At 42.0% G+C, this 25,789-nt stretch overlaps 1 protein-coding gene across 2 annotated transcripts in view; it reads right to left on the reverse strand.

The window, feature by feature from the left end:
- Window positions 1–25,249, reverse strand: part of frya (furry homolog a (Drosophila)) — a 43,390-nt gene extending 18,141 nt beyond the window's left edge. For both annotated transcript variants that reach the window (XM_070905208.1, XM_070905209.1), the window contains exons 1-33: window positions 25,180–25,249; window positions 19,694–19,893; window positions 15,596–15,649; window positions 14,571–14,710; window positions 14,338–14,428; window positions 14,066–14,145; window positions 13,883–13,963; window positions 12,718–12,886; window positions 12,280–12,372; window positions 12,070–12,168; window positions 11,285–11,386; window positions 10,923–11,026; window positions 10,203–10,311; window positions 9,981–10,067; window positions 9,387–9,558; window positions 9,109–9,241; window positions 8,738–8,845; window positions 7,802–8,057; window positions 7,459–7,641; window positions 7,278–7,364; window positions 6,544–6,803; window positions 6,144–6,333; window positions 5,758–5,882; window positions 4,618–4,675; window positions 4,361–4,452; window positions 3,924–4,096; window positions 3,317–3,477; window positions 2,354–2,464; window positions 1,679–1,833; window positions 1,254–1,353; window positions 996–1,167; window positions 314–570; window positions 65–211 (exon numbers count right to left, since the gene is read on the reverse strand). In XM_070905208.1, coding sequence (XP_070761309.1) covers window positions 65–211; window positions 314–570; window positions 996–1,167; window positions 1,254–1,353; window positions 1,679–1,833; window positions 2,354–2,464; window positions 3,317–3,477; window positions 3,924–4,096; window positions 4,361–4,452; window positions 4,618–4,675; window positions 5,758–5,882; window positions 6,144–6,333; window positions 6,544–6,803; window positions 7,278–7,364; window positions 7,459–7,641; window positions 7,802–8,057; window positions 8,738–8,845; window positions 9,109–9,241; window positions 9,387–9,558; window positions 9,981–10,067; window positions 10,203–10,311; window positions 10,923–11,026; window positions 11,285–11,386; window positions 12,070–12,168; window positions 12,280–12,372; window positions 12,718–12,886; window positions 13,883–13,963; window positions 14,066–14,145; window positions 14,338–14,428; window positions 14,571–14,710; window positions 15,596–15,649; window positions 19,694–19,893; window positions 25,180–25,249 — 4,419 coding nt within the window. The remainder of the gene's footprint in view (window positions 1–64; window positions 212–313; window positions 571–995; window positions 1,168–1,253; window positions 1,354–1,678; window positions 1,834–2,353; window positions 2,465–3,316; window positions 3,478–3,923; window positions 4,097–4,360; window positions 4,453–4,617; window positions 4,676–5,757; window positions 5,883–6,143; window positions 6,334–6,543; window positions 6,804–7,277; window positions 7,365–7,458; window positions 7,642–7,801; window positions 8,058–8,737; window positions 8,846–9,108; window positions 9,242–9,386; window positions 9,559–9,980; window positions 10,068–10,202; window positions 10,312–10,922; window positions 11,027–11,284; window positions 11,387–12,069; window positions 12,169–12,279; window positions 12,373–12,717; window positions 12,887–13,882; window positions 13,964–14,065; window positions 14,146–14,337; window positions 14,429–14,570; window positions 14,711–15,595; window positions 15,650–19,693; window positions 19,894–25,179) is intronic.
- Window positions 25,250–25,789: the final 540 nt, after the last annotated feature.

Raw genomic sequence — 25,789 nt, forward strand, 5'->3', positions numbered from 1 at the left:
AAACTGGAGAGAGCTAAAAATAGCTACATAACATTTTCCGGTTGGCCTAAATGATATATCTTACATATGGCAGGAGGGTGGTGTCACTGCTGACACCACATAAACTGATGAGAAACTGCAGTGTGGTTCTCAGATTGTTGCTCCACTTCTCATTGCTGACTAAAGCATTCCAGGCGTTTTCCATCTCTGGTCCAGGTAGGTCATCTCCATACTGGCCAGAGGGGGTAAAAAAAGAACATCATGTTAGCTGTATTGACCTTACATGTAGATTACCCATACCCTATTTCATTACATTTCCCCAACATGACTTTACCTTGGCGGTCATGAACATGAGGTTATTGAGCACCATAGATGTGGCCTGTAAGGAGCCCCAGCCAGTGCCCTTCAGTTGGTGGGATGAACCTGAGCTGGTCGTCCGGCTGGAAGCGTCATAATCTGAGGTGCAAGGTGTGAAGACTGGGAGCAGCAGGCCGCTATCCGCCAGCTCGATGTTACCGAGCCAGGGCAGGAGGTAGGTTAGCATGATCTGCCTCCCATTGGGATGAGTGGTGGAGAACCTCTGGCTAACCTCTGGAACAAGCAAGGGAAAGGCAACATCAGAATAACTTTCAGTGGGGACTGCAGTGTTTATATTCTACATGGAAATCAAACATATAGTGGATACTCAGTTTCACCATAATTGCCAGTTCAATCCTGATCCACATATGAACTCAAACTTAAACCTGGGAGCCCCTTAATCGACTTAAGCTCTCAGTGTTTCTGTGGTTAGTGGGAATGTCATATATACAGTAAGTTTCTGGGTGACGGGAGAGGAAGACTTCTTAGTAAGATGAGTGAGCAGCATTTAGTGGGGAACCATAAGAAGATGAAAAGCCTGTGAGAGTATTACAGCAGGCTGAAACGCTATGGCTAACCCTACTGCGGCCACACACACACACACACACGCACACACACACACACACACACACACACACACATATGACACAAACAGCTACCTGAGAATAGAGGAAGTGTGAGTTCAGGGTACATCCTGGCCAGCTGGCTGGAAAGCTGAGGCAGGGAGACACTGTAGAGAGGAGGCAGTGGACCGTGGGTGCCGTAGAGGATACTGTTTGGCTTCTGCTCTGCAATCCTCTTAGAGTACACAAACAACTTGGCCTCAAGAATCTGTTCAAAGAAAGAGGAGAAATGTAGAATTTATCCACAGAAAACTACACAGAAGCACAAAAGGCAACCGTGCTTGTGTTTCTCACCTGCATTAGCTGCATTGAAATCTCATAGATTTCTCTGTTGGTGTCTGATGCCTTGAAGAGGACCAGATTCAGCAGTGTTACTATATCGCTTGGGTAGTTTCTGCTAGAAAGGAAAGAGATAAATTAAATTAGGTAATGGTTCAGTATTAAGAAATCAATGCTGAGTGTTCCACATCATGTTTGGGCTCATGCTTTTGAGATAAAGCAAGAGGGGAAGGCTAACTTCAGACAAACAGTGAGGTGCTCTTTTAAGCCTAAACTAATTTGGCAGTGAAATCTGGATGATCCAGAGGATACAGAATCTAAATTTAATAAGCGAATTCATAAACTGCAACTCAAATAAGTGACATACAAATACACATAAAATGGCTATGTGCACTGGCAGCTGACCTTAACTAGTTGAATAGATGCCAGAGAGTTTGTACCTGCTGCCACAGACTGTAGCGATGGCTTTGAAGCAGCCTGAGGCGAGCTGGTAGGAGCCTGTGTAGCAGCGATCCACAGCCCAGTTGAATAGGTTGACCTGGTCGGCATTGAGCTCCAGGAGCAGGATGACAACTTCACAGCCAAGTTGGTGGACCTGAGCCAGGAGTAGATACCAACACAGACTCTCCTGAATTTCATGTCTTTTTTTTAAGGATTCCTGATTTTATCATGACCTGAAAGGCTTTGTGTATTTTTGAAAGATTCAGGGATTCAGTGTAAAACGATTCCAGTAGCTCTACTTCTGTCATTCAAAAAAAAAAGATAAATTACATTTTCTTGGCCACCTGCCCAGTTAATGCTACTCCTCAATCCTAAGCACGAGGACTCAAAGTCAATTTTGCAGTTAGAATGTGTAAAATAAACATGCAGGTGCTTTATCTCACACAGTAAACTCTCACAGTAAACTGAAATAAAGACAATATCAGACAAATTAATTCTGAAACAAAACTAGCGACCTTCACTACTTGCCAGCACTCCTGCAAGATAATGGTGAGCACTTGGCAAGGTCTAGTGTTGGGCTTTTACAAAGCAGGCTTCAGCAAGCTATCAAGAGGGGCTTTCTGGGTCAGATCTTTGTTTAAATGCACCACGGTGGTAAAGTATTGGCCACATACCCGCTGATCCTGGCAGGCCAGTATATTATCCAGCCACTTATAGAGGTATCCGTCTGGAGAGAGGCCAACGTTATCAAACACAGGCCCGCAGCACAGCACAGCAGACATGGCCTGGAAGAACAAAAAGTCAACAATACTCACATGTTACAGGTTTTAATACCCAAGACAAACTTATTCACAGTTCTACTTTTTCCCTTCATCTTACACAGCCACTGGTAGATCAGTAGCTGTGTAAGAAAGGAAACTAACAGCACATTTAATCCCAATGTGGTCATTCAACACAATGCTGGACAGATAAGGGTGACTCAAAGTTTTCAACCTCAATGATCTTGAATATCTGACTTAGCAGCTGTGTTGTTTACTGCCGCAATAGGCAACACTGCACATAGTGTGGTAGCAGAAAGTATGTGTTGAGTTCCCAGAAGTCAGATCATGTGACAATAAACTGCAGAGCTCATGTTTGCCAACCTACTAAGTCTATTGTTTCTTTAGACCTAAAGATAGCAATGGGACGAGAGATGTAAAAATCTAGTGTCGGTGAACCGAGGATTTTCTGGATGGAGCACTCCCTCACACACTGCAGTTCAGGAGAGAGTGTAGTTTACTTAAGTTATTTGTCTTGTGGGTGGAGAAGAGTTCATACCAAACAACAGATTCACATTTAAAGTAGGCTTTTCTCTAATGCAGCACTACTTGGTGATTCAGGGGCCGTCTCAAAAAAGACTGTTGTCTAATGAAATATATATAATATATACAAATATTTACTGTATATTATTCTACAATAGAGAGAAGAAAAATGTGGATTTATTCCGCACTTTTTCTCAAAGGTATGCTTTGTAATTGGACAAAGTCGGACCAATCCACTCCCAAGATACATGTCTCTTTTCATACTAAGCATTAGAAGGTAATATTAATATATAGAAGAGTTTATGGAAGGCAATAGATTGCAGAATGTATGTTTACCTTAAGGGCACAATACTGGTATCTTGTGATCTGGTGATTCCTGTCACTGTAGCGGTCCAGAGGGGTGAACATGATGCTGAAAGGGCCGGCCCACTGACTGAAGAGGATGAAGAGGTGATGCCGCAGGCTCTGCTGTGGAAACAGGAAGCGCCTGTGGTGCACTGGGGAGAGCATTGAGCATTGAGAGAGTGAAGAGTCAGCAAAAATATTCAAGTATCTGAAATTCTTAACTAACCAATAAAAGTGCATTTTTTCCGATATGGTAATCAGTTGTTGATGTCCCTTGACAGATCATTAGCCATTCAGTGGGGACTTGTGAATGCGTGTCAACCCATGAGTCATCACCTGTCCTTGCCTGCTATGTCCTTAAGCTGCACTATTTTTTGCAACTCCCCTTGGCCTACGTCCAAATCAAGATCAACGTCAAGAGTCTTGTGCTGTGCTAACCCCTGCCAAATGGAAGCCTATTATACAATTCACAATCCACAAATTTATGACAAGGACAGATTGATTTTAGGCATCCATATGAAAGAAAAGTATTCTGTAATTTATCATCAGACCTGCATAGCATGGTTAGGGACAGGCCTCACAAGGTGAATCTTTGTACCTGGTACACATTGGATGAGGTTGGCCACCATGGCGCTGAAGTGAGCTCGGATGTCCTTGAGGATCTCTGCATCTTTGTCATTCTCAGCTTCCAGGAGCATCCGAGTTAGATCCACATACTCCAGGAACAGGGCGCCCAGGGCGAGGGTGTCACGTTCCAGAGCTCCGTTTGTACTGTAGGACCACAGAGGAAACACGGAGACGCTCAGTGAAAATAAATCACAAATCAAACAGTATGTAATAGTAATCTTTTAACTGCTTTATCAACATCTGTCAACACGCAAATAGTACTACAGACATGTATTAAAAGGAAAAGTCAAGGTTATATCTTGACAACCCTTTTTTTTTTTAAATCTTACTAATGCTCCCCTCTTGAGTACTGTTAGTGTGATACTGTGCAGTGTGGGGCTGTAATGTGTCAACTAATGCCATACCAACCTGTCACTGATGACACCTGCATCAGCCAGCAGCTCAAAGATCCGCAGCAGCTGCAGTCTCAGCAGGTCTCGTCGTTCACGCCGCTTCTTGTTCTGCAAAAAGATCATTAAGTAAAAGTCCTGGTAGCAATATTATTACTATATATTTAGTGACAGAGATTTTCTGATACACGTCAGCTCTCTGGTAGCGTTACAGCCCACTATCAAGTTCATACTTTGCTTATGTTGTGTATTGTGCAGTAAATACAATCAACCAACCTCAGGTCTTCGTTCTAATGCTTCTTTCATAAGGGGATGGAGCTCTTCCACAAGTTCCCTGTGTGCAGACAGTGAAAATATAAACACGTCATCATGACGTAAAATGCTTTATCAAACGACTAGCGTAAAGATTCGGTTAAATGGACAAAATTAATCAGAAGTAAGACTATTGTTCATTTTTTTCAAGGAAAAGAGATTTGAATTTTAGGAAACAATTTAGATGCAGCTGTAAATGGCAACAAGGCACCACTCAACTATAATCCCCTGTTTATCTCCACTTTAAATCCACACAAATACAGGTCAACGCGCACTTTAACCACAGAGAAAATAATGGATTGTGCTCAACTTTCATTTGACTGGTCCTGTCCCATTAAAAGAAACAAAAACAACACTACAGCTACAATCAGAAGCTAAAATATTATGACGCTGTGCTGCTATAAATATTTGAAACCAATCAATCATGTGTGAAAATTCAAGAACACAAACAAAACATTTGCAAGAGGAAATATGAAGTGAAAGTTTGTTAAAAGCACGCGATGCAGGATTTGTCGGTTGCTGTTTGTAAACACACCATTCAAAGTTGGCCCCTCCTCCCCGGCTCAATGAGCGAGAGAGAGAGAAAGAGAGAGAGAGAGAGAGAGAGAGAGAGAGAGAGAGAGAGCAGCAGCAATGATTGAGTGAGCTAGAGTGAATGAAGAGAGGGAGCTGTGTTAGTGTGTGTGTAGCTCAGCCCCGCCCTTCGGTCAGACAGACCTGCAGCTCTAAATATTCATGACACATAAAGACAGCCGAGGAGAGAGACGGAGACAGCGATGTAACCTGGTCGCTACGTTTTTATAGAGTCCCGCCCTCACACCCTGCCCACTGATATTGGCTGGGGGCTACACATCCACTGCCGAAAGGTTGACGCCCAGAAACGTACACAACAAAATAATAAGAAAATAAGATAATACAGGCAGAGGGCAGGGTCTCTGCAGATACATATACTCCACACTTCTAGTAGGTCATAAGTGATGATTGAGAGGGATTATTTTTGTATGAGTCAATACATTGATTTTTAGGAAAATCCTGCATAGTATAACCTTGAGGCAAAGAAAATCCTTCTGATTAGAACATCTAAAACACCGTTTTCTGATGTACCTGAATACGAGGGAATTGGTGCGACCAAAGCCCAGAACTAATGACTCTGTCAACTCGATGCTCTCTGCCCTCATCAGTGGAACCAACTGCTTCAGCAGCCAAGCCACAGATGGGCTCCCGATGACCTGAAACATCAAACACCGAAGGTTCAGTCACACAAATAAACCTCTAACGCTGCTTGAACATCGCTAATTACACAGGGCTGCATTGAGATAAGTGTCGTACAGTTAAGAATATATCAGCTTCCTGTTCCATTCATGTAAGGTAGCTGCTGTGTAATTTGATGCTGCAAGTTTGAATGTCAATAAGCTCCGTATGAACACCTGATCCTGGAGAAACAAAGCACTGGGGGAATTAATAAGGCCAGAGGGTGGGGAGGGAGCTACCTTGTTATCGTAGCTGACACCGCTGTCAGGCGTGGCGGCTGTGATCTCAGGTGTCGATGCTCTCAGATGGCCGGGGCTCATGATACTAGGCTTGGCCACCCCAAAGCAAAGGATCAGGTAGTTTCTCCACAGGGTTACGTAATTGTCCCCACTGCCAGACGTGCTGGTCTTCTTCGCATACACTGGGTTGCTGGTGAATCACACAAAAAGAAAATAAGATCTTTATTTTTATCTGAGCTGTTTTTATCTTGAGGAGGACTTTTGCATATGCAAAGGGGAACTGGTATCAGGTGGCTACACTAAAAATAGGTTCGCTAAGTAGGGATGGACAGAAAATAGAAAATAGAAGAAGTGTCTCATGGTCCCTCCTGAACTCACTGCAGTGTTTGAGGACACTTACTTTGGGTCTACCAGGGGCATGAGAATCTGCATTCGAGTGAAGGCGTAGGGCCAGGCGAAGCTGAGAGCTGTGGGACAGTGCTTGGGTAGGTTGTCCTGTCGGAGGAGGCTGTATACACACAGCACCCAGGGGTCCTTCACAGACTGGGCAAAGATCCACACATGTGAGGGGCTCCTGATGTCATAATGACTGTTGACGAGCAGCGCGTTCCACTCCACGAGCCACTGAAGGTCCACGTGATGGCCAGCTGGCAGAGCGGCCTGCAAACAAGCAAGTGGCACAGCAGGGGCAGAGGTCAGGGGTCATGATTGAGTTTGATATCCAATTAGCAACATTTCTTCCATCAAACTGTATATTTAGAAACACAATTCAATAATGCAACATGTTACTGTATAAATGTCCTTATATCCCATTCTCAATAAATCTGTATTCTTTGCATCATGTTGGCAGCTTGATGATTACATAAACAAGAGTCAAAAGGCCAACAGCTGCTTAGTTCCAGCTGTTCATTCAGTTTTTACATGTTAGATAACTAAATCGAGCTTCTGTCTTCAGTCAGCGTAACAAGCATTTGCTGTTTTATGATATTAAAAGACACTGGATCTTTTCATGAAAGCAGCTACAGTGTGAATAAACTCCACGAAAAGTAAAACACAAGCAAATAAACGGTAGACACATCTTGACTGAGACTCCAGGTTTAGTTTGGAGGTGAGCCACGGAGTTAAGCAACTTACTGTGTCAGAGACGGCAACATTGACAAAACTTTCCAGGATTACAGGGCTGAGCTGGTCCATAATCTCTATCATTGGTTTATCATCATCCTGCAGTTGAAAAAGCATAATAATCACAGTCTGTAAACTGAAGTAATCAAACTTTCCTGTATTCTGTCACCGGAGTTAAACTTTCTCATTTTACCTCAGACTGTCCGATGGTCATAAAGAGACTTCGTATCTCTTTGAGTATGGCGATGGCGAGTCTGCGGGTGCTCAGCTGACAGGAGCAGAGCAGTACGAGGATCAGTCCCTCCACAGCATGCAGCACAGTGGAGTGAGGGCCACGCTCTGCAGGTATCTTGAGACTAGAGCTGGTCTGCAGCAGCTGTGGCATAAACATCAAAATAAAACAAAAGCTGATTCCACGGTTGCATAATTAAAATTACACCGTAGTACATTAGATTTCCATTTCCCCAACAGGCATTTGTCACAACTGCAATTACTCTTTGTTAAAGGCATGTCATAACTGACACAAAGGTGTGTACCTCGGCTGTGGGGATTTTAGCGGTGTCATAGCTCTTCCCCGGGGCGGCCAGGGTTAGTTTCCACTGTGTGAGCAGTTGCAGCAGTAATTTGAGGGATGAATCTAACAGTCCCTGGTGAGTGTCTTGGACCTCACGCAACAGGAAGTTAGTGAATCCAAACAGGACGTCGTCACGCCAGTCAGAGAAATCCACCAGCAAACTTTGCAAGGAATTCTGGGCTATGAGTCGCAGCTCGTCATCCATGTGGATTGTCAATCTGACAAACAAGACAAAGAAAAACAAAAATGAAACAGGCATCTTTATAGGAATAAAACCAAGTTCCTTATCTACCACCAATGAAAAGGTTTCATTTAACATATATTTAGCCTGAAGATCATCTGTCTCATCTGTGGTACAAATCTGACACACAGAAACAAGCCCCACTGAGGTTAACTTCTTTAATTTAGCCACCTTAAATTCACTTACTGCATAACATCTGATACATTGTCAGGCTTCAAGTTGCTTCACATCTGACATAATCATGAACTGAAACTATGGTGTTATTAATGGATTGCAAGTGCATTTTTTAATCAGACACAGGGTTTGTCAACTTTTGCTATTTACTATAACTACTGCTATTCAGACATCGATTTAATATAGTCCCTGATTCTGAGTCTTCAAACAGTAATGAAAATGTAAGCTAAAAAACATTTTTTGACAATGTGGCTAGAAAGTCATGGCCATTATATGTGGATAATGTCGCTTAAGAAAATAACATTATAGAGGGCTGCAAACAATAAAATACTAGGTTGGAGACAACAAACTGGGGTAGCAGGAAATTCATTACCCTGCATGGTGCAAGTTTGTTTTTTAATTATCTTGTCAGACAGTCAGTGAGTGTGCCGCCAGCGCTTTGTCTACCTTATAAAAGATCATTCCCCAACAGATGCGACTCACCGAGAGAGCAGGTCTATGAGCTCTGGCTTGGACATCCCATCAGGCAGGATGCGAGGAATGGCAGCGACACACGTCCTGAACAAGTCAATCTTGGGCTTCCTTTCACCTCTGAAAAGGTCGGATTTTAAGTTTTTAAAGTTTTTAAAAGTTTTAAGTGCAAAAGCTTGCTTTCAATGTGTTTAGCCTATCAAGTGTAAACTGATCAAGCATTGTGATAAATAACTAGATTGTCATACGGGGTTAATAAAGTTCATGATGAGTTAACAATGGGCCTGGAAGCACATTTAACAATTCTCTGCTGAGCCCGTCTGGAGTTTTGCCAACTTGAAATGTTTTGGCAGTTAGGATGACAGAGCGATGTGTGTACTTACGTGATCATGTCCTCGGGCTCCTTGTTCAACATCTGAGCATTAGTCATCATCATGCAGCGTCCCACCTCCTTGTCGAGGTGTCTGAGGATGTTGTCAATAGCCTTCCTCACATGGAAATAATACTGTGACATCCCTGGAGAAGACGACAGAGGAAAAAACGGTTGATATCACTTTTACTCATCTGCAAATGTCCGTCTCATTCCAAAAAGCAGGTAAAGCTATCACTGCTACGCAAGTCTGCAAAAGCATGATATTTTCAACATTCCTGTCTCACTCACCAATAACCTTGGCCTCCTCGTCTGTCAGCGTTTTGCTCAGGTATGTCTTCTTCACTCGGAGTGTATGCCCAGAGGGTAAAGTGCAACCAGTGTTAGGCATGGGAGGCTCGCCATCCTTCTGCTGCAGTTTATCGGCTATGACCAGGAATGCTCTCAGACCAATATTCATCCTCTGCACAGGAAAGAAACTTGGTGTTCAGCTGTTTGTTATCAATTTCCAATATTGCATTATTGGTCCTGCTGGGAAACTGACATTTAAACACCACTTCAGCAGAAGAAAATCAATTGCAGCAGCAGTTACTACAGTTACAGGAAGTTACCTAGCAACAGTAGGTTATTACAGGCATATTTTCAATAGCTTTGCTGCAATACAATGCAGTGAGATGCTGTGACATAAAGTTGTAAGTCCAGTCGATATATAGTAGTCTTTATACAACTTTTTGTGACTACTAGTCACGCAGATATTCAAATGCTGTCAAATTTGATGAGAAATTGATTTTTTTTTGACCACAATAACACTTTGTTTAGTATTTGACATTTACTTTATGACATTTTTCTATAAACACATCACATAATTGAATGTTAAATGCATACCTCTGGATTAAGACTAAAGGCTTTTGCGGGTTTCCCAACACAAAGAAGGTCAAAGATAATTTCTTTCATGGCAAAATCAAGTCTCTCCTGCAAAGTAAAAATGCGTTTAATATAATGTCAAGAATGTCAGGAGATGTTTCAATGAGATACAATATACTGGTTTCAACTGCAAGTTACATGACATATCATTTGTGTGGCAGTATGACACATCATCGGGTTTACCTGTGCAATAAATTGGATGATTTTGACAAATATGTTGAGAGGCATGTCTCTTGGTACCACACTGCGGGATCCTTTGGGGAAAAGTGTCGTTACAATGGTGTTGAGGCGACTGTGGACACAGAGGAGAGAACGCTTGAGGATACTTGTGAGGATACCTTTTAAAAGGTTGTAAAAGTCGGTGTAAAATTACATAGAAAACTGTATTAAATTGTTTTGTACAGTACTCCGTTGCTTGAAAGGAGGTTTATTTTGAGACCCATTTATTTTGGGCCTAATTAACACGTTTAAAAAGTCTGGCTTGACCCATTTGGGATTTCTCATGTGGGCTCAGGCTCATAATAACGTCTGTAAGCTGCTCATAAACCTGTGGGCCACCGGCACTGACAATCTGGTGTAGGCCTGACCCCACACTGCATTCTGTGTATGTACATAAAAAACAGAGCATTCCTCTTTTCTAGACGCCAATAAAATCGGTAACAAGGACGGAGCGTTTGGCGTAAAACAGCTGCTTCAATTAACTTTTTTGTTCTTCCCTTAAATTAAATCCAGAAATATTTTCACAAATATTTTTAGTACCAACAAAATTCAGGCCATGGCCTTCATTAGCTTCTCACAGACATTCACTGATACATAAAAACACTCTACAAAGACTGTAAAAACATGCAGTCCATACGTCTACCTCTTTGGCTGGCGCACCACAAGGAGTTACAAGATATTTACCCCTGTGTTGCAGTGTTGCTCTCACACTTGATCCTAATCATGTAGACCCACAACAGTCGATACAGGGACTCCAGTGCAACACGAGCCATTTTAGGGTCTCTGCTCTGTGATAAAATTATAAAAAAAAGTCAATGACAGATCAACTTTGCAACAGGTGGAAGCCTAAAAGTTATCATATAATAACAAAATTACAGAGTTAATAACTGTAATCACACTATGTTGACGTAATATATTAAATAATTATGAGAACAGTTAGAATAATTACTGCCTGAAGCATTCATTCAATAAGCATCCAGATACTCCCAAACAGCAAAGACCACTGTAGTCTGAATGAAAGGCTGCTGGTTTCCAGGTTACTTTACCTTCAGATTTGAGAGGCAGTTGTTAAGGAAGACATGCCATCTGTTGAGGAAAAACTGTTTCTGGCTGACACACAGCAGGCACGTCACCAACGGGTAAAACGCCTGCGTAGAGAACAGTTAGAGTTTAGATCTCTTCCGTCGTACACTGCATTATTAACATAGCTTCACACTGACTTAAAAATAGGTTTCCACATTTTTCCATATTTAAAGTTGTCCTTGAGTGGATCATTTGAGGAATTATGTCTTAACTCTGAACCATATCTGCATAAGTGCAATTTAAGATGTAAACCAGTTTTCTTTTGAAGACATAATGAGGTTTTCTCCTTTTGTTATGCTTTTTGCTGACGACACATTGCTCATAAAATGTGGCTTTCGGCCATAATCGCTGCCTCAGGGAAAAGTAGACCGTCTCTAAGAGCAAACTGCTGTTCCATACGGGTTGTTGTCTTTCCATTTCACTGTGAACTGCTGTGGTAAAATGCTTTTTTGAAGACACTTAAGAGGGAAGGGACATTACATACGCTTCTGTATACCACACTGCTTTCAGGCTCCTTTTTATGCTTTGGAATGACAGCCTGTCTTCCCTCATGAATTATTTCTAGTGTGGACAATGACGTTGTGAGAGAACATTACACAAGAGTGACCTTGAAATGCTTGAGGATTCACAGAGACCACAGGCATCCAGGCAATCTAAGCAAACATAGGTGTCAGAGTGAAATCGGAGGTGTGCAATAACAAACAGGGCCAACAATCTGTGTCAGTTTATTGTCTGCTGGGTAACTAACCAGCGAGTGCTTCTTTCTGGAGGACAAGTCCAGGGTTGTGTCGTACAAGCTGTCCACAAAGTTCCTCAGGCAGGGTACGTTCACCTCGTTCTTCACGGCCTAGGACAACATCACACACAGTCACAATCCTCTCCTGAGTAATGCTCTTTTCCTCTTCAAATGAAATATTGTGTAATGCAAAGCAACTCATACTGGAGGAAAAAAACTTACTGCTGCAACAGGAACCAAAATTTCAACAAAGAGACCAGCCAAGGCGTGCTTAATGTCCTTGTCCTTGACTTCCAAGAAATATTGGGCGCACTCCTGTAGAAAAGAGAGTAATAAACGATTCAACACGCAATAGAATGTTACACCACTTTAAATCTACTATACATGTAGACAGTGTTAAGAAAAGGTAAACCAAAAATCCTAACAATCCTGAGAAGTTCTTGTACAATTTCTACACAAAGGTGATATAAGCCCATATTTGAGTAAAGTTTTAAAATACAAAAATCAAAAGACAACCAATAAATGAGTAAAGAGAGGAGAGTGTGAACCTATAGCTTATAAAATATAATCAGTTTATACTGTAGCATGGCAGGTTTATGGTAATCATCTGGAACCATTCAAAGGATTGAAAGATTATTCAGTTATTGAAGTCTGTTGTACCTGCATGAACTGAAAGGAGGCTTCAAAATCCTCGACAGGATACATCTTAATTCGAAAGAACTTGACCCCCATGATGAGGCTAATAGTGCTCTGGACTACATATGGACTCTGCTCTTTCTGCCGCAGCTCCTTTAGCTCAGTCATAAACTTCTTCTTCACAGCAGGAAACCTGAGAGAAAAAAAACCTGAAATGAGATTCTATATAAAGACTTGTCTGCATAGCTCAGTCAGGCAAATCCCAAATCAGCACTTCCACAAAAAAGTTCCTGCGCTCAGAGTCGTGACGCGGAGAGAATACAGTGACAATATTCAGGGAGCACGCCTGCTAAAAATACCATCCCAAAATGCAGACTGCGAGTCCGTGTCCCAAGATGAACTCCTCATCTAGCACCTGATCCCTTGCCCAAATTGAACCAGAGATGGGATTCTTCAGCTGGTCTAAATTTAGAAGATAATTCATCATGGAAGCTCATACGAGCATTTCTTAACCTCTTCACTGGTGGCTGAAACTGAATGCAGCTGTTTCTGTATCTTAGATCATTTGTGTGAGGATTGTTTATCCTCTTTATTGTTTATCATTTCTACAAACGTAAACAGTGATTGAGAGACGACATTTAAATATATTTAAAACAGCATTAATCTCTCTGAAGATACTCCAAATACAAGTATGAATTATATCTGAATAATTCCAGTTTACAGTAACATTATTGACCTCTTTCTTTCTTTCTTGACCTCAGAGAAAAGTAAAGATTGCTATAAGCGCCTCTCAGTGAAGTCTCTCCTGCAGGAAATTAAGCAGACTGCACTTTGGAAAGGAGGTATGCAGTGTGCTCACCAACCATATCTCTATTTTAAGGGTTTGTTCCTTGCTGCAATGATCTGAAAACTTCAAATAAACAGACATCAATTTCCAGTCCTAGTTTGGTGTGAAGGGGACCTGTCCAAAAGTGTGTCGTCCCCACAGTATGTTCCAGTCTCTTGAACCAGGGGATGTTTTGCAGAGAGGCATTAAGAATGGTAACACACCATTATGGTGTGGCATAACACCAAAGCTCAACAGAGCAGAGAGTGAAGATTTAACAGCCAATGGAGACAGATGGAAAAGAGGAAAACAATAATATATTCAATTCAGTTACATAATCATAGTTGTGTCTTTGCTACTTACTTGGACTGGGCTAATACTCCTATGATTTCAGCATAGAGGTCTGCTACAGTGTGCATGTTGCCAGTGTTGGGACCATGATACCTGTGAGAAACACAACATAAGACAAAGAAAAACACAAACCTTAGAGAAACTTACAAAAAACAAGAGAAAGAAGGAACAGTGATGGAAAAAGACAGCACTTACCCCTCTTTGTATCTAAAGTGCTTAAAGGCTAAGTTAATGATTTCATTGACCAAACTGTCGAGGACCGGGTGGAGCGGCATCTGGTTAAAAATCAGGAGACACAAAGGCATGGGAAAACAACATATTTAGAATTTAGAACAACTACCGGTAGTGATACGTTTATGTTTTCAACAGCAGCAAATCATAACAGCTCTACATAAGTGAGTTTTATGTGATAAAATAAAACGATAAACTAAGTAGCTTTTGTGTACAACAGAGTTAAGTCAAGTCACCTGTTTCAAAACTTCTATAAGTACTAGAGAGAAGATGAAGTCCACGGCCAAATCCCTCCTTTCAAGTAGATAATCTTTCTGCTGCTCATCGCTGTAGAGAGAAAAAACAAGAGCAACAGGTTTGCTACAATCATACAGTACACGAGAGCTTCGCTATTGTTTTTATATATATATATATATATATACACAGGTGAAACACTGTTGCATGCAGAGATCAATATATTGATTCTCACTTTTTGGACTTGGTGTTGGCTCGTGGCCGGTACTCGTGCAGCTCCTCCTCTAGTCCATTTTGTCTTTTGTACCAGTCAAACAAAGTGCGCAGGATGGAGGGGAGACAGTATTCAGCCAAAGAGCTCATGGTGCTTATCAACTGGAAGAACAAGACATACATTGTGCAAATGGATGTTTGTGTTTGGCAGTTAACATACCAAAGTAAGAGATAGCAATCAGTGTTTCCTTTGTTTATTTGTATAGCAGTTTAAACAAAAATTCACACAAAAGGATTCATTTATATTTTATCATATATCACTTACATTTGGACAATAAATGGAGCGGGGAGAAATGAGCTTTTAAGTCTACGTTAACGGAGAGAGATTGAAGGGTGAGCTGGTCCTCATTGGGACTATGCAGAGAGCCAAGGTGCCCATGGGGCAGCCTTCCTCAGTCTTGGGGGAGGGAGAGGGAAAGGAAGGAACGGGTGGGATGGGCTGGGCACACAGGAAGGGAGGAGAGTCTGGTCGGGCCCGGGAACACAGCGAGCCCTTCATTCAGCACGAGGCTGGAGAAGAATCCTGGCTCTGTGTGGCTGCTGAATGGCCTCACGCAGCAGCACAAACACACCCCTGTGGCTGTGAAAGGGCCTTCTCTGCAGAGCCACAGACCTGCTGGACACACCTAGCAGAGCCAGTGCCAGCTCTCAAGGTAAACACTCCTGCCCTTGACTGGATCTGAAAGACCTTTTGGGATGTGAGCAGGGCTTTCACCTATCAGCTCTTTTATGTTAAAGTGCATCACACTGAAGCAGTATTTAAGACGTAAAAACTGACCTGCCAAGGTGCTCATGAGGAAAAAAACAGTCAAATGTCTTTTATATAATCACCTGCAGGTTATAATGTAAAACATGCATCTCATCCTTTTATCTAAGGGTGAAATTAATACAGTAAGTTTAGTAAACAGTGACGCTGCTCATCAGTTCAACACTTTTATATCACGTTTTTGCTAACAGCGCCTGTTCCCAGCATTTCACAGCACTTACTTGGTCAAATTGAGGATCTTCTCCCCTCTGCAGGGACTTTGTTAATGGCTTTTCCTAAAAACACAGAAAAAAGGAGCCATTTTACAACTTTTGTAGGTGTCCTTGTTTGTAAAAGTTCAAACTGGCAAAGTTCTGTGGAGTTTGGTCTGAAGCTCATAACTTTATCCGCCCTGTCGGAAGAGTGTGTGGAGTATTTTTGAACAGGGACTCATTACAGCCCAGCTAATGAGAGAGCCATCAATCAGTCTGATGCCAGGCAGGAGCAGGCAGGGTCAGATATTAGAGATGGGACATCCATGACAGCACCCATTATTACAGTCTTCTATCATCTGAGATGAAGGCCTTCATGAGGGATCTAGGTTGAACACAGTCTTCTCCTGCTGTAAGGACAGTCCTGTTTCTTGACTTCTTTATATCATTTCATAGTAGCATAGTAGATAGCATAGTATCATAAATAATTGATAATCTTTTTGGACTGTAGGTGCTTCAAGATATTTCTAATTGGGTCAATGAAGCAGTCTTCTGTTTAATCCATTTAAGAGTCGAAACATGCTTGAAATAATCAGTAATGTACAGTAAATCTTCAGTATACAATGACTGAAAAATGGCCCATGTACTATAAAGTGCATCATAGAAATGACAATTACCAAAGCCTCTTTATTTATTTTTTTTTTTAAATGTTTCCAAACTCTTTTACTTGCATTCTGACACTAATGACGGTGTCTGTGTCACAGTGCTAAATAGCAACAGCATATGAAAACAGATAAAAACAAAGTGAGCATGGTGTTTATGAATTACATAACTTCAATGAGACTGCTCTCTGCTGTCTAAAATCAAGATGGATAAAGAACATTATTACAAAGGTTTCATTTAATTTTTTAAAGATATTTAACGCAGCTTTAACAGGAGATGCTCCATCGCACAACAGTGGCCTGACGTATTGTCAAACTGATGTATCAAAACACACACAGCAGTGATAGACGTATGTTTATATCCACACTTAGCCCACAATTACCACCAAATCTATCTTTGCACAAATCAAAGCATCTGCTGTCCTTTAACTCTTTGCTACTCTGCCAGATATGTCCCTCTGCTGTCTCGTTAGCCAGACAGCAAATCAAAGCACATCATTTACTTGATGACTAACCCAAAAGCCAACTGTCTGATGTGTCTGACATTGACATTGCGTGGGCTGATGGTAATGTTGCTCGCTCTCGCTCTCGCTCTCTCTCTCTCTCTCTCTCTCCTGCAGTTGGAACGGCAACTAAGCCCCATGCTCTGATGAACCTTTTAATTTTTGGACAAATGCTTTCACCTGAGGAGCCCAGCTGTACTAGAATGACAGAAAAGTCGAAGGCTCTTGCACTGTCGGGCTTTAAAGGATTTTACTGCTTGTATTTACTGTTTGTATTCAATCACCTCACAGATTTATAGCATTTCTTTTACTAAATCCATTTCTGCAACTTAGACATCATGTATCTGTTATTAATTTACCCTTTGAGTATAAACTTTTTAAAATGTCTTCTGTATTTGATTAATTAATACTGATTACAGATTACTGAACATGTGGGAACTCAGCCAAACAAATTCACTTGAATGATGAGGAGGAGCAAGACGAACACTGTACGCCAATAACTACAAGGCAGGGCTAAAACAAATTGCTCAGCCACTTCTCCACTGAGAGGAAAAACAAAGTGAGACACATCCTCCCTGAAGTTCTCTAGAGGGAGTTACACTGAAACGAGGGGTTGCACACTTTCCCTGTGGTAATTAACACTTCCCTGCAGGCCGAGGCCGATGACTAACTGCTTCCTATAAATCACAGTCCCTAAAACTGGAGACAGCCTGTCCATAGGAGCCACACATACATACACAGTATATCAGCCCTGAACAACCTACATAAAATATTGTAAATAGTACCATGTACCTATGGCAGCCCTGGGATCTGGAGGGGTGGGTGGCATTTAATCTATTTTAAATCTATTTAAGAGATTTGTCTTTTTGTTCCATTTTAGTTTCGAGTAGATGAATTTAGGTAGATTCATTTTGCTGTTTGCCCACCCTGCAGCCAAAATGGCCCTTTTAATAACTAAGAAATAAACACTTTAAGGGCTGTAATTGCTGGTGGTGGTCCGCTGAGTTTCCCTTTCATGTTGCACATAGGTTTCCCCTCAACTATAACTGTAATAATGGGTAACTATTTGTGGTATACAATTCTACAGTGTCTTAGGACATAAAGTTAATATGGTGATTACAGCTGAATGTATTTCAGTTGGAGTCTGAGGCTTTTCTTAGTAATGTGGATCAGTTGGTCATTTCTGGTCGACTTTCAGAAGCACTAATGTGGCTTTGGGAGCAGGTGGTGAGCGGTGCCCACATTAACACACAGTGGCTCTTCCCTGTCTGTCTGTCTGCCTGACTGTCTGTCTGTCTGTCAACAGAATTATTTATGACAGCTGTTGTTGGCTCAACCAATCAGCTCCAACCTCCACTGGACAAAAAGCCTCTCAAAGATTTTACTTTCTACCTAAACTGAATATTTTGAGGTTCTGGACATTTGGTTGAACAAAAAAAGACAATCTTTTATTTTTCACCTTTGGCTCTGCTAAGTTGTGATGGGCTTTTTATTTTTATTTTTTACGTTTAATAGACTAAACGATTGTTTGATTAATTGAAAAAATAATCAAGAGAATAATCGACAATTAATCTTAATAACTGTTAGTAGCAGCCCTACTGTAAAGTAACAATGCAGTATGAGTTTACTGTACTGAACAGCGAGGGGAGGTTGATATTAACCCATATATACAGTATATCTCTGTAAATCCTGCAGTATTGAAGAGGACATGACTGTGACTTCTCCCCGGGCTTATTGCAGCAGTACAGTTCATGTGCTAAACTCAGCTGAAGCCTGTAAACACTGAAGCATGCACTATGAAGCTGGCTAAAAATTTCACATTTTGACCCCAGGCCGCTTCCTTGTTTGTGTTGATGGAGCTGCTGCTTCGCACAAAACCACCAGGCCTTCAGCTGACAGCAATTAAACATGACAAGGCAGTTAACATCTCTGCTTTGTGTGTGTGAGACTCAGTTGCATGCCCAAGGCCTTGACAGTAACATATCACTGTGAAGTTTAAACTGTTAAGTGCTTCATTAGCAGGAGTCAGGCTGCCTGTTGTCACAGATATATATCAGTATATAAAATGATCATAGTCCAGGTGATGACTTTTCAGACAGACACCTTCTACATCAGAGGTAACTATTTCAGTTTGATAGCTTGTAATACGCACAAGATGTTGTTATGTTGGTCAGCAGTGGTGGAAAGCAACCAAGTGCATTTATTCGAGTAGTGTACGTACAACTTTGAGTTACTTTAAGTATTTTCATTTCATGCCAATATTGTAATGTATAATAATATATCAGTCACAGAGGACATTTTTCTGCAGAATTAGTTTTACTTTTGATATTACTTATTACTTAGTATACTTTTGTAGGATTTTGTTCATTTTTATTTGTTTCAAAATTGTTGTAGTGGTAAAGAATCTAAACTCTTCTTCCACTGTTTGAAATTCATTACTGTCAAACCAGCTATTGTGGGCCTGTCTGTCAGGCTTCCTGGCTGACCTTGTGGTAGTGGTTCATAACCTGGGGGTCAGGACACCCACAACGGGGCACGAGATGATTAACAGGGCAGGAAACAAGACAAAATTACATTTTCCTACAGAAGATTATGTTTATTTGGGGACTATTCTTTTACCAGCCTCTAAAATTATTCAAATGGAACCATCTGTAACAACTTCACTCAAGCTTTGATTAAACTGCATACACCTCACAGACATGCAAGCTTTGATGAGCGGTTGCAAGTAGACATGGCTTTGTATTAAAGGTTTAGAGGCCAAAAAAAGTTAGCAGGCCTCTTACAGAGCACCAATGTCATGACCTCAATTCCCCCTGATAATAAAAACAGCCTACTTTTTGATTTTGTCCCAACTTCTGAAGCAAAAACACACAAAAACAATCTCCACACATCTTTAAAAAGAGAAAGAGCAACGACAACCAATCACCACAGGACACAAAGTCTGTCGCTCTCTGCCGACTCACCAGCGGCTCAGCCATGATGATGCGGATCTTGCGCTCTGACACGGTGGTGAAGTTGGCGAACAGGCTCTTGAGGACGTACTCGCCCGGCTTGCTCTCCGGGTCGATGCTGATGGGCATCATGGCCGGGGGACCCTTCTCTCCCTGAGGACAGCAGACTGGAGGAATGGGGGGTTTACTGTATCCGTTCCCCACGGGCGAGGCTGCGGAAACGACACAAAAAGCACGAGATGGGAAACAATTTTGTTAAGTCAAACATTGCTAATTCAAGCACAAATGAGTGGGACAGGATCAGCCACAGATCTGTTTACAAAGAGAGATCACCGAATACAGTATTACTGAGAAGTTTCCAAACATGGACATGAAGTTCCCAACATGTTGAACATTCCTGAGGGAGACTGTCCTAAGGGCACCGGCTTGCCCCGGGCCTGCTCTTTCTTTCCTACTGCTACAGTGAACAGAGCGCATATGGAGATTAAAACACCACGGCCAGCAGCTGGTGTTTTCATTTCGTACCAAAGATGTCATTGCCCTTTGAGGGAAGCAAAAATCTTGTGCATGTGACCATCCTTCAGCCAGTGTTATGATGTGGCTCACGTTTAATTATGGATGGCTCGGACTAGGCCATAAAACCCTTCAAACTAACACACAAGTTAAAATTTACCCCAGTGTTACACTCTGCTGCCTCCAGACACAAAAGTGCTAAATATAGTAAAGAACTGCATACAAACATCTCATTAGAGCTGTGAGATTTTTATTTAGCCTGAAACTCTACAACCCCTAACTGCAAGTCCACCTCTCGAACTGCCATAAATCTGATGTGTAAAAGATTCAGAAAGGTTTTGGGGACGGACAGAAAAGACTTACTGCCTCACAATGAGAGCCACATTTTTTCAGTTACTGCATTCTGAGTGTGTGTACACGTAATAAATAAATGTGACTGGACAGTGGACTGGACAGAGTTTTAGGTCAGCATGAGTTTTGTTTTCTTTGCTGTTAAATTATGGATCAAAAATTTCAAACTCTTTAAAATCCATCTTTAAAAAATGGGTTTAATTAGAGCTCAGAGACTATGATTAGAAATGTTTACTGGCTAAATTGACTTTTACTGAAGTAGCCTGAGATGGTTCCTCTAGAGGTTGTGACACTTAATCACAAATCACAAATCAGAAGCATGTTTTTGATAGGATTTATTTAAAAAAACGATCTTTATCTTTAGCTTTTAGTCTGTTCTATCAGTGTAGAATCAACAAGTATACTGTAGGCCTGTCCATCATATTTAAGCACATGCAGACACGATGAGCCATTTATCTTCAAGTACTCAAGTTGTGACAGGACAAAAACCCACAGCTTGTATTAAACAGAGGAATCAGATAACGGAAACACCAATTTTCTTGCAGATCAAAGGTTGAGAGGATAAAAACAGCTGTAATGAATTCCCTAAACTGCTCTACTCTGTTACCTCTTTACAGGTAGTTTAAGGGAACCGCGAACAAATGCACACGAGTGAATGGGGCATTGAGATTTTATAGCACATGTTGTGCAGAGCAGAGAAAAGAAAGAATTGGAGCAAAGTTCCAATCAGCATTTTTAGAGGTTGTACAGTAAGACTATACAGCTGCACAAGAGACGCTGGAGAAATGCTGTGGCACCAGTAAACAGGTCTTCTTCCCCAGATCTGTTCAGGACATGAAGCGTCTGGATATCTCTCAAGGAATGCCCAGCATGTGTGACGATCTCGTGAGGCTTTCAAAACATGCTTCCCTCATTCGTGCCAACTCAGCACCTACCCAGGCCCTTGATGAAGCTGATGACGCTGGCCTTACTCCAGCACACAGCCGTCCCGTCCATAGTGGGGAAGGAGGATATGGTATCCAGGGCTGTCCTGAATCAAGACAAATGCTTCCTAGTAAAATCCACCAACGTCCATGTCTTGTGTGTCAGCTGGCTCTGTCCTGGTGGGCATAGTTTCCATGGCGTGCACGGAGCCAACGGCGGGTGTGTTTTAAAAAGTGGGAGTAGTGTTTGGTACGGGAGACCACGCAATCTCTAGATCTCACTCTCTCTCTCTCTCTGAGCTGCTTCTGCTATGGCTTCCTCTAGCCTTGTGACCAACCGGTGCCTTCCAAGAGTGAAGGTCAGGCAGGAATTTTTAGCTGAGGCACACACAGTGATCAGGTCCAACATGCTATGGTGGCATAGTTGAGTGACTATATTTATCCCGGGGGTACACACTATACTGACAGAGCAGCCCTCCCCTTTCCTCCACCTCCGTGATCCTAAAGCACGAGGAACAGACCACCAGAGTGTAAACACTGTTCTTGATGAGACACTGCTTCAACAAACTTCACTTTAGGCAAGTTTTTAAAGAATTAAAGACATTTTCAAGCGCTGTAGTCATGAAGGCAAATCAGACAATTTCTGAATTTTGGTAACTTCCCACCAACAGAGAGTCTGGATGTTAACACACCTGATTTAGCGAATATTTTATGGGGCACAACATGTTTGATGAAATGAAATCGACATAATTTTATCTATGTCAATGACTTCAACTGGAGATGGGAGGTGAAGAAAGCATCCAGTGTGCACATCAAGCCCTTTCTGTTGCTCTGGGCGCTGTACGAAGACTCAGACGCGACATGTGACTCTGCAAACAAGGAGTGCGGGCACAGTGTGCATTACATCATCGCCATGCTGGAAACACCCTGAGCATGGTGGTGCTCCCTAGAGGACAATGCAAACAGGCTACTAAGTGTCTCTCTCGCACACACACACGTGTACAAAGAATGCAGTTCCCTATATGCATCCACAGAGACTGTCCCACTGAGTAAACAACCAGTGGGACAGTCGTTTGTGAACAGAGTGGGTGGATATTTAGACACCACTGACCTCCTTAACTGGACCAGAAATTCCAATGTCAACACAGACTATTGGGAGCACTTCGTCCAGCTGCTATGAGAAACATTGACTCTGCATTTCTGTGAGAGAGTGGTGGGCAATCCAGGCTTTGAAGTGGCAAAACATTACTATTTAATGTACAGTATTTATATATTATACCTTCAGGCTGTGAATAAAGGGACATTGTTCTTAGGTTTGCGTCATGTAACGTAATAAAGGGGAAAAATTTTGTCAGCTGGTTTTGATCATAAAGTTTTAGGTCAAAGGAAACTCCTTGTTAACAACCAGATGTGCCACACTGACTATACCTGTATTTCCATATTAAAACTGAGCCTGAAACTGAAAAAGTCGCCAGAGTTTATATTTAATCTATGACTTAATTTGTAAAAAATAAATAAATAAATAAAAATATCCATGGATACCTAAAAAAAGATGTGAGATTTCCACAACGATTGCTGCAAATGTCCTGGATTGCTGTCTGGAGTTGAAACTATTTTAGCTGCAATATTTATCAAAAGAGGAGGCGACAGCTGGAGCCAATGGAGCAACAACATCCTAATACTAATACATTAGGATACATAAGTTCAGTTTGAGTGTCTCAAAAAAAAAAAAAATTGGGGAGAGTGGAGAGAGTGAGAGAGTGATTACAGACCTCTGTGAAAAGCAGATTAAAATGTCAGTCTCAAACTATTGACCATCAGCCCTGTTTTAGCAAGCTGACATCATGCTGGAAACTGCTGCCTGCTGTGTGAGAGCGTTTCAGGCCATTTATATAAGTCCCTTTTAAAACGCCTTCATCTGTCTCTTCCAGCTAAACGGAAGGGATTCGACTACGTATAACTCCTGCAATTGTATTCACTGCTGAAAAACTATTTTCACTGCACACTCAGTTGCACAAAGCTAAAACATGGAAGAAGAATTATTTAAAAACTTGCTAAAATGCGATACAGAAAACTACTAAACTAAACAGAAAATGAGCATAATAGCATTTCATAACAGAAAATAAATGGCAAATGAACAGAACTGAACAACATGTTTGACTACTCATCAGGGGAGCACCGCTGTGCTCGGCTCACTGCGGCTCAGCTCGTGCTCTGATTGGCTGGTGGTGGACCGGCCTTCAGGCAATTTGAACACCAGACCTGACGCCTCTGCTGCACAATGCCAGTTCTGTGCTGCTAGTTGTCACTGCTGTATTAGAGCTGGACACACTGACTTATGAGAGACCAGTTCTCTAAAGGGCCTTGACTTTGTTTACCTTGTGGTCACAGCGCAAACAGTATCTAATAGACAGCAGGGAAACACATAGGATTGGTTCCAGGCATGTATTCAAAACGAATAAATTCTTATATATTCGAAAGTTAAGAGGTAAATTCATATTTTCTATCTTCTAATATCAGCAGCCATTATAATAATATGGAATCACAGTGTTTTTAGATGAGTTTTCATTAACTACACTGTCCCTGTTGCCATCTTGTGATTCATTACATAACAGCTCATGTAAATGGGAGCAGAGAGATGAGATTAGGAGATCACATATTTAATGAAAATGTTAAATGCATAGCTGTGGGTCACTGCTGATATGCTACAATGACTGCCTGTGCCTTTATCAGCAAAGTGACCCACTCTGAGGATTATGCAACATCATCAGGAGATGGCTCAATGTTGAGTGTGTAGACAGGGACAGCATGTTCTATGGTATCTCTTTACATTCAGGTTCAATAGATATAAACAAGCAGATGACTTGACAGTATTATTCACTTTAGATTTTAAGCATTGGTACATGTCAGATATGGCTTTAGTTACCAAAGTGTTATTTGGGAATCTACACTGCAAGTGCATCATTGGCTAAGGTGCAATTTTGTGGTTTGGCTACAGCCTGTTTTTTCCACTCTTTGTTGTTGAGTCCATCTTTATAGTCCACCTCTCATTTCTTACATAAAACAGAATTATGCCATGATCAGATGCAGAGAGGCATCCTATCCCATCCTCATGGGCCCGATGGAAGGCAGTGGAGCCTTGAGCTCTGCACAGACTCTGCAACCAAGCTCAACCTCCACTAATCCTATTACTGTGTCCTCACAGTTAATAAGAGCTATTTAGACTCTGTCAGAGACTCACAGACTTAAGTAAAATAAGGCTAGAATTTAAAGAGAAGCAGCAGAAATGAGATGCTGAATCACCATCAGAACTTATAGTACACAGGTTAATCTGAGTAATGTTAACTACTGTGCGGGTAGGTACTGTGTGCCTGTGTACAATGAGCAACTTCTTCTTAGCCAATAACTCTTGCTACATTAGACACTTGCAGTTATGTCCCTGGCTGTTGCTAGGAGACAACTGAAAACCTTTTGGAGTGAGGTGCTCTGTTGCTAAAAGTATGATCCTTACAAGTTTGCAGCAGCTGGCGTGCTGTATAATAGAATCACACTCAGCTCAATCTGCAACAAGCAACAGCACAGCCCCGTCATGGACCACAACAGAGGCTATAAAGTCAGGCTCCCAGTAGAGCTGCAGCCTCCGTCAGTCAGTCAGCTCTGTCAGCTGAGTACAAAAACCACAACAACCACAAGAGACAAACTGCTACTCACTGCCACTCCACGATTTCAGCAAGGATTTGATGCTGATTTCAAAGAAGCCTGAGTCCTGCTGGCTGGCCATGGCTGCAGCTTCCTGTTGAGTGTCCCCCCTCTAGTTGTGGTTTCCCTCCAGTAGCAGCAGCAGCAGCAGCAGCAGCAGCAGCTGAGCTGGGACCAGCAGGTAGCGCCTGCTGTCACCTCTCTGTGACGCACACAATGCTGTGCTGACGAGACCCTGAGAAAACACACTAGCACTGCTTTACCCCTCCTCTTGTGTCCTGTCGTTGGCTATCAGCCCTCTCTCTCTCTCCCTCCCTTCACACTCTCTTAACATCTCTCTCCCTCTCTCTCTCTAAAGCTGTGGCAGGCAGTGGGCGGCAATGCAAGCTCCCTTTAAATAACTGCGCGGAGGCTGAGAGTGCAGGAAGCAATCCTCTTAGCGGAGTGCAGTTAATAATAACTACTGTTTGTCTGCGTGCAGGGCCAGATAATGATGACAGCGCTGGGCTTGTGCGTCTTTCAGCCTGACTGGGAGCATCTGACGGGCTGCCACCACTGACAGAGGAGGTGGAGGACGCGGGAAGTATGACACATTACAGGGAACATCTGGGAGAGCAGTGGA

This window comes from Enoplosus armatus, chromosome 5 (genome assembly GCF_043641665.1).
Source record: "Enoplosus armatus isolate fEnoArm2 chromosome 5, fEnoArm2.hap1, whole genome shotgun sequence".
Taxonomy (NCBI): Eukaryota; Metazoa; Chordata; class Actinopteri; order Centrarchiformes; family Enoplosidae; genus Enoplosus; species Enoplosus armatus.